The sequence below is a fragment of the Acinonyx jubatus genome, chromosome D4 (genome assembly GCF_027475565.1).
Source record: "Acinonyx jubatus isolate Ajub_Pintada_27869175 chromosome D4, VMU_Ajub_asm_v1.0, whole genome shotgun sequence".
NCBI lineage: Eukaryota > Metazoa > Chordata > Mammalia > Carnivora > Felidae > Acinonyx > Acinonyx jubatus.
Window position 1 is genome coordinate 12,598,821 of NC_069391.1, and position 12,173 is coordinate 12,610,993.

At 37.7% G+C, this 12,173-nt stretch overlaps 2 protein-coding genes across 4 annotated transcripts in view; one reads left to right on the top strand and one right to left on the bottom strand.

Moving 5' to 3' along the window:
• The window catches only part of LOC106965928 (olfactory receptor 1L8-like), a 412,015-nt gene that overhangs the window by 260,183 nt on the left and 139,659 nt on the right, over positions 1-12,173 (top strand). The window lies entirely within an intron of this gene.
• LOC106965680 (olfactory receptor 1N2-like) lies at positions 1,289-2,734 on the bottom strand. Its single transcript, XM_053204664.1, is given in 3 exon segments — positions 1,289-1,804; positions 1,806-2,105; positions 2,107-2,734. Coding segments are annotated over 3 exon segments (936 nt in total). The 5' UTR covers positions 2,655-2,734; the 3' UTR covers positions 1,289-1,716.

Genomic DNA, 12,173 nt, shown 5'->3' on the forward strand with positions numbered 1-12,173 from the left:
GATAGCCTATTAATACAGGGCAGAGAACAGACTGAATAGATAGTAAACAGTATGGTGTATTTGGGTGCCTGGAAGGCAGAGGTGGTGATATTACAGGTAAGAAATTGGCTCAGAAAAAAAGGGATATTACCAACAAACACAAAGGTTGATTTAAAAAAAATTTTTTTTAATGTTTATTCACTCTTGAGAGAGACAGAGACAGAATGTGAGTGTGTCAGGGGCAGAGAGAGAGAGGGAGACACAGAATCAGAAGCAGGCCCCAGGCTCCAAGCTGTCAGCACAGAGCCTGACGCGGGGCTGGAACTCACCAGCTGTGAGATCATGACCTGAGCCGAAGTTGGACACTCAACCGACTGAGCCACCCAGGTGCCCCAAAGGTTGATTTTTTAAACCTCTGCTTTCCTACTAGAAATTGCAGTAGTAGATTGCTGTGGTCAGGGCACGTAACCTACTTCAAGGCCAGGATGGTCTGGTCTGGTTTCCCTGGTTGTCATGTTATTTCCACCTCTTCTATCTAAGAAGAAGGGATGGAGAGAAGGGAGGATGGTCAAAGGGAAACGCACACAGGTGCAATCTTCTTCTTGTATAATCGTCTTCCTTTCAAAGCAAGATCTGTTGTAGAAGACATCAAAAAGTCACACCCTCCTTTTTAAAAAACTTGATCAAGGATGAACTGGACTTTGAGTCTTTGGAGAGCCCTGTTTTTAGGTGCTTCTTTATCTCTCTGGGGTGACTTTCTAATCATTGTAATATTTTTTTTTGCCAACTCTCAAATTTCATTCCTAGTTCTAAAAATGCCCTCATTTGAAACATGTGGATATAAAAAAAAAATAGTAACCTGTAACCCCACTGCAAAAATATAACCTCTGTTAAGCTTGTGACTTCTCAGAACACCCATTTCCACCAGACTACCTTTCCTCAAATTATTGCTCTAAAATTTCCAGCACACATGATTTATAGTTTTGTGTTTGCATTTTGGATATTTTATTAAAGAACCCAGAAAATAAAGTGGATACTTTAGTACAAAGTTGGCACACAGTAGGAATACATAAATATTGACTCTGTTTCACCAGCCATTACAATAACAGAAAGGAGTGTTCTTGAGTTAAAGAAATGAAATATTAAGGAAATACCATAAAATATATATTAATTTAATTCTTCATCTCCTATGACAATCCTTCAATATTTATCATGATGTCCACAATGTGGTATAGTAGAAAGAGGATGAGTATTAGAATCAAACTTACCTGGTTTGGGGAAGTTATTTACATTCTGAGTCATACTTTTCACAACCCTGCCTCAAAGAACTGATGTGAAGAACAATGAGGAACCTTGTAAATACTCAATACATGTTTGTATTCTCATACCTTCACCCTGTGCCATAGTACCCAAGAGTAGGGGTACTTGAATCCAGAGCGTATGTCATATACTTTAGTTCACTCTGGCTAATACTCTGGTTTTAGAGATGAGAAGGATGAATGGTGTCTTGCCTTCCCTTAGCACTGAGATCCAGAGAGAGCCTGAGACAGAACATCTCATTCTAAAGCCAAATAAATGAGTGAGAATCTCCTTTTTGTTGTGCCCCTAACCCGGAGTTACCTGATAACCTTCCCTTAAAAATCAGTCTGAGAGTGGTGAAATTACCAAAATGATGGAGGGCAGTGTTGCTCAGGATACCAGGACCAGGCATCACCGTCATGGTGGGAGGAATGTTTTTCAATTGCCAAATAGTTTACACAAGGCCTCCTTCATGTCTCTGTTCCTCAAGCTATAGATGAATGGATTTAGCATGGGGATAATCACCATAGAGAATGGCATCCCTGCTTTGACTCTCTGCAGAGTGAGTTGATGGAGGAAATAAATAAACACCCATAAGAGATCCATAGAACAGCAGAACCACTGTGAGGTGAGAACCACAGGTAGAGAAGGCTTTCTAGCACCCTCCAGGAGATGAGATGCCAAACATAGCCCAGGAAATGTGGACATAGGAGAGGACAATCAGCATGAGGGGAACCGTGAGGAACATCAGGCCCATGGTGATGATCATCAGCTCATTAATGTGGGTATCTGAGCAGGCAAGCTTCAGTAGAGCACTAGGATCACAGAGGGATGGCTTTGTGGGCACAGAAGGCCACACGGGTCAGAGGCAGTGTGTTCACCAGGGCAGGGCAGTTGGTTAGCACCCAGCACATGGGCAGTTGGTTAGCACCCAGCATTAGTGCACAAAGTTGGGGACTCATAGCTGTGCTGTAATGGAGTAGCTGACAGTAGACCACATAGTGGTCATATGCCATCACAGCCAGAAGGCAGTTGTCGAGGCCACCAAACACAAGGAGGAGATACAGCTGTGCAAGGCAACCAGAATGGGAGATGGTCCAATTCTGGGTATGAATGTTGGCCAGCATTTTGGGTATTGAAGCAGAGGTGAAACAGACATCAGTTAATGATAAGTTTGCCAGGAAGAAGTACATGGGAGTATGAAGGTGTGGGTCAGAGCTGATGACCAGGATGATGAGCAGGTTCCCTGTCATGGTGAACAGGTACACGCCCAGAAAAACGCCAAATAGGAAAGGTTGCTCCCCTGGCTGCTCAGAGAGTCCTAGAAGGAAGAAGTCTGAAATAGCAGTTTGGTTCACTCTGCTTGGTTTTCCCATCCCTGTAGTTCTTGTTATCTGTTCAGATATTCCCTCCGTTAGTATTTAATTATTAGATCAACCACAGATGTATCTGTGTAGCCAGAACTGTATTGGGGAAAAAAGGAGAATAAATGGACCTTGACAATGAGAATCTTGGATCTCATTGGACATGTAGGAAAATACCCACAGGACATAGAAACAGGCAAGATAATATCCATACAAATGCAGATTGTGCTTTTGGTTTAAATGGGGTCCAGGGAAGATATCAGTTTGACTAGAGAAGTCAGTGTAGGCTATTGGAGGAGCTAAGAATTGAGCATATCCTTGAAGGCATGATTGGAAAAGTCATTAATGTTTAGTGATTGATAATTTCCTTTGATGCCTCTCCCCCAACACACACACACACACACACACACACACACACACACACACACTCACCAATTAGACAAAATAGCCTCCTCTCTACTAGCCTCCCCAATCCCTAGAACTTGACCGCACCATTTAGCTCCCCTCCCTATGCCCTTCCCTAACTGGGGCCACAGGGTATGTGGGCTAAGGGCAGTGAGTATCTGTGATGTCCCATCTACCGCATCTCCTCCTCTCCACAAACAGGAAGGGGGCCACACCCACCCCATGATCACTGTCTCTTCTTTGTCACTGTCCTCTTCCTCTTCTGCTTCTTTGTACCTGTATTCACTCTAGGAACTGACATTTCAGTTCTCCTGGCCTCTCATCATGATCAGCTCCTATTTGTAGAGACTGGTTACATACCAGACATCTTCATGGCGTTCTTTTATTCTTCATAAGGCCATGACATAGGTGCTACTATCCTTGTAAATGATGACACTGAGCTTCAGAGATATTTGATGTATTCAAGATCAGATAGCTAGTAAATGACATTCAAATGCAGATGTGCCTGACTCCAGAGCCTGTGCCTTTACCCCTACAATTGTACCATATTTCTCCAATATTTACTTTTCATCAGAGGAAGGAAGATGGAAGGAATCAGGCTCTGGTTCTCTGGGCTTGAAAGTAGCCACTCTGTTCTGCTCCCCTGGGATTTAGAGAGAGCTGGTGTGAGAGCTCATTCCATATTGGCCTTGTAAAAACTATGGCCTTAGACGTTTCTGTGAATAGTTCATCCTCTATTTGTTCTTTGGTTCGTAGAGTGACTTCTGATCTTAGGTGGAGAGTCAGCTCATCTACCCAGGAAACTTCTGCCTAGTTGTTGTGTTGGGAAGTGTGTGTGTGTGTGTGTGTGTGTGTGTGTGTGTCCTGCCCCTTGTAGATTCTCACCTGTGAGAGCATGCATCAGTGTCCGGCATCTTCAGATTTTCCATTTCTTTCTCCTGGATGGATAATTCACAATGAGGAAGTTTCTGGGATCTTTAAGACTCAGTCAGCAGAGTTTGTGCCTATTGAGTCCAGAGTTCATTAGGAACATGGAGTGTATGATTCCTTTGCAGCTTCCCTAAGCCTGAGAAGACAAGAGACTTTCTTAGGGTTTTAAAGGCTTCTTGAAAACATCTCCCAAAGTGCTCATTAGAGCCAACCTCAGTGTCATTGTGCAGCCTTTCCTCCAGCCAACTCTGGCTGGATGCTGGGAGAACTGAGGGCAAATATTTCCCAGAGTTAAGCTCAGATGTCGGTCTCAGGAGTGTGATTCTGAGGCCTCTTGCTGGGATACAGTGCACTTCAGCCTGACCAGCAGGTCCCTAGGAAATTGTACCTATGCACTGGACAGTTGAATTTCTGTCCCGTACTCTAAGCAAAATTGCATCGAGGGAAGTGTCAGAAATATAAATTATAATGACTTCTGTTGGTGATTTTCCTAAACAAAGTAATCCTAATGTAGAGCAACCTCCTCAAGTCCTAAACTCTCAACCAAATGAGGCAGCCTATATAGAGCACACCAACCATAATGTCTGATACCTAGAAGCTGCTAAAAATGTTTTATGTCCTGTATTTTTATTAATACCATTGAATTGATACTATTATTAATATTATTGAACACTTTCATTACACAATCTCAAGTAATACAGGAAGCTTAGATACAGGAACTATTATTATTCCCATTTTACAGATGATGAAACAGAGGTCCAGGGAAGATAACGACTTGACCAAGGTCATACAACTACTAAATGAAGGTGGTAGAATTCCAACCTAAGTCTGCATGACCCTAGAATCCATGTTCTTAACCACACTTTGTCCTAGTATCATTACTGGTTTTAATCGTCAACAATTCCACAGATAGAAAATAATCTCATTTTTCTAACTCACATGTCTCTGGTTACTAGTGAGATTGACTATTTGTTTCATCTGCTTTTTAACGATGGTTAATTATTCCCCAAATTATCCTATTAATATGTTTCTCCTTTATCCACTGGGATATTTGTGGGGTTTTAAAATGGATGTTAGAGGCAATAAAACAAATGAAAATATTTTATGGGTGTTGTTTTCTGTCCTTGCCATTCCAAGACATCTACAACTTTTTAAAAATGTTTTTTATAGTCAAAATTGACAGATATGTGGCTTTGTGATTTTTTTCCATTACTTTTATACTGAAAAGTCTTTCCATCTTACATAACAGGAAAATGTCATTTAGTTATTTCTTCTAAATTTTAAACAGTACATTTAAAATTTTTTCTCCTTTTTTCTTGCAATATTTTATTTAAATTCAAGTTACTTAACATACAGTGTAGCATTCCTTTCAGGAGTAGAATTTAGTGATTCATCCCTTAAATATAATACCCAGTGTTAATCATAACAAGTGCCCTCCTTAATGCTCATCAACCCAAATTTTGATTTACTTGCAATTTATGTTGTGGTATAGTGAAAGAAAAAGATCCACTTTTACTTTTAATTACTCACAATAGCTAGTTTTATCAGGACTATTTTTAAATAACTCATGCATTTTCCAGTGCACAGGTCTGTGCACCTGTGCCTGGCCTTTCCAAATCATGTGGGCTGCTCACAGCACTGGCAGCAGCGTTCTGAAAGTGGGCCTCTTGACAGCAAACATTTTAAGAGATCAAGGTGAAAACTGCATGATTTTCATAAAACCTAGCTTTGGAAATCCTAGAATCTCATTTTCACTACCTTCTATAGATCAAAGAAGTCACGAGGGCCAAGCCAGTGACTAAGGGAAAGAAATTAAGCTCCATCTGTCCATAAAAAGAATAGCAAATAACTTTTGGCTTTCTGTGGTAAATTACAGAATAATTTAAATTATTTAAATTCTTCTCACATTCAAAATCGATTCACTCCTTCCCTCAAAGCTCAGAATTTCATTGCATTGGAACATCAGGTCAGTGTCCAAGATCTTGTGTCGAAACGAGGTCCTGGTGAAAATGTGTTTCCTTGGATTCACTTCCCTGTTCATTGTCCTTCTCAATCTGGAGACCTGGGACTTGAGAGACAAGTTATCTCTCTCCTCCCATCTCACGCGTACCCACCATGATGCTGATATGGGCATGGGATAACTACAATAGACACTCCAAATCCTCGGGGGCAAGGATAGGGCAGAGAGAGGAGCAGGAGGCAGAGAGTGATGTTGTTGCTTATACTCTACTGATGGATATACCACACTTCATCTGTTCTACTGTTGATAGCCATTTAGATGATGATACAAATATTCTTATACAGCCTCTTAGAGAACATACATACACATTTTGGTTGAATATATATTTAGTAGTAGAATTTGGGGGTTCTAGGTTTTGCATGGTTTCAACTTTAGTTTTTCAGAATGATTTTCATGTATACATGACAAATATCTCCTCTGGGTGTTGACTTTTCACTTTCTTATTGGTGTCTTTTGAGAAATAGAAGTTATTAATTTTAATATAGTCCAATTTATTTTTTTCTTTATGATTATGTTGTTTGTGTCCTAAGAGATATTTGCATACTTCTTCATTATGAAGATATTCTCCCGTGTTTCCATCTAAAGTCTCCGTTATTTTTTATTTCTAGATGAATCTCTTTGGACTTGATTTTTATATACAGCATGAGGTCAGAGTCAAATTATATTTTCTCCCATTTGGGTATCCGATTATCTCAGATGATTTATTGAAAAGGTCATCATCTTGGAAAGTTTATTCTGCTATGTTGAAGAGTCACATTCATAATTCAGGTGAACATTTATCTATGAATCTGTTTATAGACTCTTCTGTTTCATCAGTTTTTCTGTCCTTGGTAAATACCATAGTTTTAATTATTATAGTTTTATAATATCTTGATATATGGTTGTATAAGTCTTCTAAATTTGTTTCCTTGGCTATCCTTGGTACTTGTGTTTTTATGTGAACTTTAGAATTAGCTTTATACACACAGACACACACACAACCTGCTAGAACTATGAATGTGATATCATTGATAGGCTAATTTGGGAAGAGTGTCTACCATAGTAATACTGAATTTTTCAATCTATAAATATAGTATATCTCTTCATTTTTGCCTACTTTATTTCAATAACGTTTTAATAATATTTTGTAAATTTTAGTAAAGAGGTCTTGCACATTACCTTAAATGTATTCCTAGGTATCTGTGCTTTTATAGTCTAAAGTAAATAACATGTTTAGAATGTTTGTTTCTGTTTGTTCATGGCTAGGGTGCAGAAATGCAGTTGGTTTTGTATGTTAACTTTTGTATTGAGTGACCTTGCTATATCATTTTGTTAGTCATTTTATTAGTCATAGATTTGGAATGAATTTTTAGGTGTATAATCAGATTGTCTGATAATTATCTGATAATAATACCAGTATTTCCAATTCCTATTTTTCAATATTTTACTTAAATTCTAGTTAGTTAACATATTGTGTAACATTGGTTTCAGGAGCACAATTTATCACTTATATATAACACCCAGTGGTCACCACAAGTGCCCTCCTTAGTACCCATCACCCATTTAGCCCATCCCCCTGCCCACCTACCCTCCATCAACCCTCAGTTTGTTCTCTATAGTTAAGAGTCTCTTATGGTTTGCCTCCCTATCTCTTGTTTTTCCCCTTTGCCCTATGTTTATCTGTTTTGGTTCTTAAATTCCATGTATGAGTGAGATCACGTAGTATTTGTCTTTCTCTGGCTGACTTGTTTCACTTAGCATAATACATTCTAGCTCCGTCCATATCATTGTAAATGGCAAGATTTCATTACTTAATAGCTGAGTAATACACACACATGCACACGCACACACACAAACATACATACATACATACATACATACATACATACATACATACTACATCTTCTCCATCCATTCATCAATCAATGGGCATTTGGGCTGTTTCCACAATTTGGCTATTGTTGATAATGCTGCTATAAACATTATCCCTTCAAATCAGTACTTTGTATCCTTTGGATAAATACCTAGTAGTGCAATTGCTGAATCATAGGGTAGTTCTGTTTTTAACTCTCTGAGGAACCTCCTTACTATCTTCCACAGTGCCTGCACCAGTTTGCATTCCCACCAACAATGTAAGAGGATTCCCCTTTCTCTGCATCCTTGGCATCACATCTTGTTTCCTGCGTTGTTAATTTTAGCCATTCTGACTGTTATAAGGTGGTATCTCATTGTAGTTTTGATATGTATTTCCCTGATGATGAGTGATATTGAGCATCTTTTCATGTGTCTATTAGCCATCTGTATGTCTTCTTTGGAGCAAATGTCTGTTCATGTCTTCTGCCCATTTTTAATTGGGTTATTTGTTTTTTGGGTGTTGATTTTTATAAGTTCTTTATATATTTTGGATACTAACCCTTTATCAGATATGTCATTTGCAAATATCATCTCCCATTCCAAAGGTTGCCTTTTAGTTTTGTTGATAATTTCCTCCTCTGTGCAGAAGCTTTTTATTTTGGTGTAGTTTCAATAGGTTTTTTTTTTGCTTTTGTTTCCCCTGCCTCTGGAAATAAGAAGTTGCTATGACTGGTGTCAAAGAGGTAACTGCCTGTGTTCTCCTCCAGGACATTGATGGTTTCCTGTCTCACATTTAGTTCTTTCATCCATTTTGAATTTATTTTTTTATATGGTGTAAGAAAGTGGTCCAGTTTCATTCTTTTGCGTGTTGCTCTCCAGTTTTCACAGTACCATCTGTTGAAGAGACTGTCTTCTTTTCCATCAATAGTCTTTCCTTCTTTCTTAAAGATTAGTTAACCATAGAGCTGTGGGCCCATTTCTGGGTTTTCTATTCTGTTCCAGGGATCTATGTGTCTGTTTTTGTGCCACTACCATACTGTCTTGATGGCTACAGCTTCATAATATAAGTTGAAGTCTGGAATGATAATATGCCTCCAGCTTTGCTCTTCTTTTTCAAGATAGCTTTGGCTATTCCAGGTCTTTTCTGGCTCCATGCAAATTTTAGGATTATTCATTATAGTCCTGTGAAAAATGCTGTTGGTATTTTAATATGGATTGCATTAAATGTGTGCATTCTTTGGGGTAGTATAGACAGTTTAACATATTTGTTCTGTAATGAAATGGCACTAAATTCCTATCTGTCAGTAATTACTCCAACTGTAAATGAGCTACATACTCCAATCAAAACACACAGAGTATCAGAATAGATTAAAAAAAAACAAGACCCATCTATTTGCTGCCAGCAAGAGACTCATTTTAGACTGAAAGACACCTGTAGATTGAAAGTGAGGGGATGAAGAAATATTTACCATGCAAATGGATATCAGAGGAAAGCCAGAGTAGCAATACTTACATCAGGCAAACTAGATTTTAAACTAAAGGCTGTAACAAGAGATGAAGAAGGGCATTCATTACATCATACTAAGGGGGTCTATCCAACAAGAACATCTAATAATTGTACATATTTGTGCTCCTAACTCAGAACACCCAAATATATAAAGCAATAACAAACAGAAAGGAAATCATTGATAATAATACGATAATAGTAGGGGACTTTAACACCTCACTTACAGCAAAGGACAGGTCATGTAAGCAGAAAATCAACAAGGAAACAATGGCTTTGAATGACACACTATACCAGATGGACTTAACAGGTATATTTGGAACATTTCATCCAAAAGCAGCAGAATATGCATTTTTTTTTCAAATGCACATGGAACATTCTCCAGATTAGATCACATACTGGGTCAGAAATCAGCCCTCAACAAGTACAAAAAAATTGAAGTCATACCATGCAAATTTTCTGATCACAACACTATGAAATTTGAAGTCAATCAGAAGAAGAAATTCGGAAAGATCACAAATTTATGGAGGCTAAAGAACATCCTACTAAAGAATTAATGGTCAACCAGGAAATTAAAGAAGAAATTAACAAGTTCCTGGAAACAAATGAAAATGAAAACATGACCATCCAAAACCTTTGGGATGCAGCAAAAGTGGTCATTAGAGGGAAGTTTATAGCAATACAGGTCTACATCAAGAATCCAGAAAAGTGTCAAATATACAACCTAACCTTCACCTAAAGGAGCTAGAAAAAGAAAACAAATGAAGTATAAAGCCAGCAGAAGAAGGGAAATATTCCTAGTTTCCTATAGGTTTTATTGCAAATAGGTGTTGAAGTTTATCAAATACTTTTGTTTCATCTATTGAAATTTTGAAATGATTATTCTCCTTTACGTGTTAGTGGAATGGTTTTCATTGATTGGTTTTCAAATGTTAAACTAACCTATCATCACGAATAAATCCTTTGGCTCAGTGTAGTATGCTTTCTGTGTAACTCTGATTTTAATTTTGTAATTTTTCATTTAGAATTTTGAAACATCAAAGATCATTCTTTGATTTTCTTTTCTTTTTATTTACCTCTCAAATTTTAGTATTAGTGCCACGCTTGCCTCACAAAAAGAGTCACAGACTTTTTCTTCTTCTACTATTCTGGTGAAGACTTGAGTGATGAGTTCATGTAAGACTGATTATTTCTTCCTTAAATGTTTGGAAGAACCCAACAGTGAAATCACTGGGGACTTGATATTTTTATTATGGGAAGTTTTGATAATGCATTCCATTTCTCTAGTAGATAGGAAACTATTCAGATTTTCTTTTCTTTTGTCGGCTTTCATGTATTTTATCTTTGAAGTATTTGTCCATTTTACTCAAATTGGCATTCCTCAGCTTAAAGTTGCTCATAATAGCCTTACATTAAAAAAATTGTCCTTACATTAAAAAAAGGACAGGGAGTAAAAAACACAAATAATACCTGTAAAAATTAATGAATGTTTATATATGTATATATCCATGTAGCCACTATAGATGGAGCTAGAGAGTATTATGCTAAGCGAAGTAAGTCAGAGAAATCAAATACCATATGATTTCACTCATATGTGGAATTTAAGAAACAAAATACAGAGAAAAAAGAGTGAGAGAGGCAAACCAAGAAACTGACTCTTAACTATAGAGAACAAACTGATGGTTAGCAGAGGGGAGGTGGCTGGGATGATGGGTTAAACAGGTGATAGGGATTAAGGGGTGCACTTGTGATGAGCACCAGGTGTTCCATGGAAGTGTTGAATCACCGTATTGTACACCTGAAAATAATATTACACTGTATGTTAACTGGAATTTAAATAAATACTTAAAATATATACATTTTAAAAATGTATTATGACATTTTAAAATGTATTAACGACATTTTCATCTCCCCAGTTTTCCTCAACATTACCCCAGAGATAAAAAGACTGACACTGATACTTTTTTGAGACTATTTAGCAACTAGAACCTCAATTATTTTGGATGGGAATGTAAATTTGTATAAGCATTTGGAACATAGTTTGCCTACATATACTAAAGTTAAATATTGCTTACCCTAAGACTCAGACATATCACCTCTGCATATACACCTGAGAGAAATAAGTACATATGGCCCACAAAAGACATACTTAAGGATGTTCCTGTCACCTTTACTCATAATAGTAAAAAATTGGAAATGACCATATATGTTCATCAACAGGAAAAATGAATAAAGTATTATTTGTGTAATGAAATATTATATAGCAATACAATACAAATCATGTCACAACATGATTGAATGTGACAGATGTCATGTTGAGCTAAAGAAGCCAGATGTAAGAGTTCTACCATGTGATTCCTTTTACTTGAACTTTAATCATAGACAAAACTAATCTTCTGGTAATATGTATCACAAGAGTAGTTACCTCCAAGAGGATAATGGCTCAGAAGGGAAAAGAGGGAGCCTTCTAACTTGGAGGAGATATTATATATCTTGATTAGTGGGGTGTTACACAGGTGTAAACATGAAAAATTCATTGAGTTGTGCACTTCAGATTTATGTGCTGTGTTGACTTATGCCATAACCCAGTACATTTTTGGAAACTGGCTGGTAGCTCTATGCTTATAGATGGAGCTGTCGACTTTGAGTTCCACTGAAGCGTGATCTGGCTTGGAAATGCGTTTTGAGGAGGGGTCTCCAATGCCAGTAGGAGAAGAAAATTATTCTAATATTCTATATTCAGATAGAAGTCTAGAAGAAAAATCTGGATAAAGGGCTGTGGGTCTCAGCATTCAACATTTGGTGTGCATGTATAGTCATATATTTTCCTTGCTTTTCA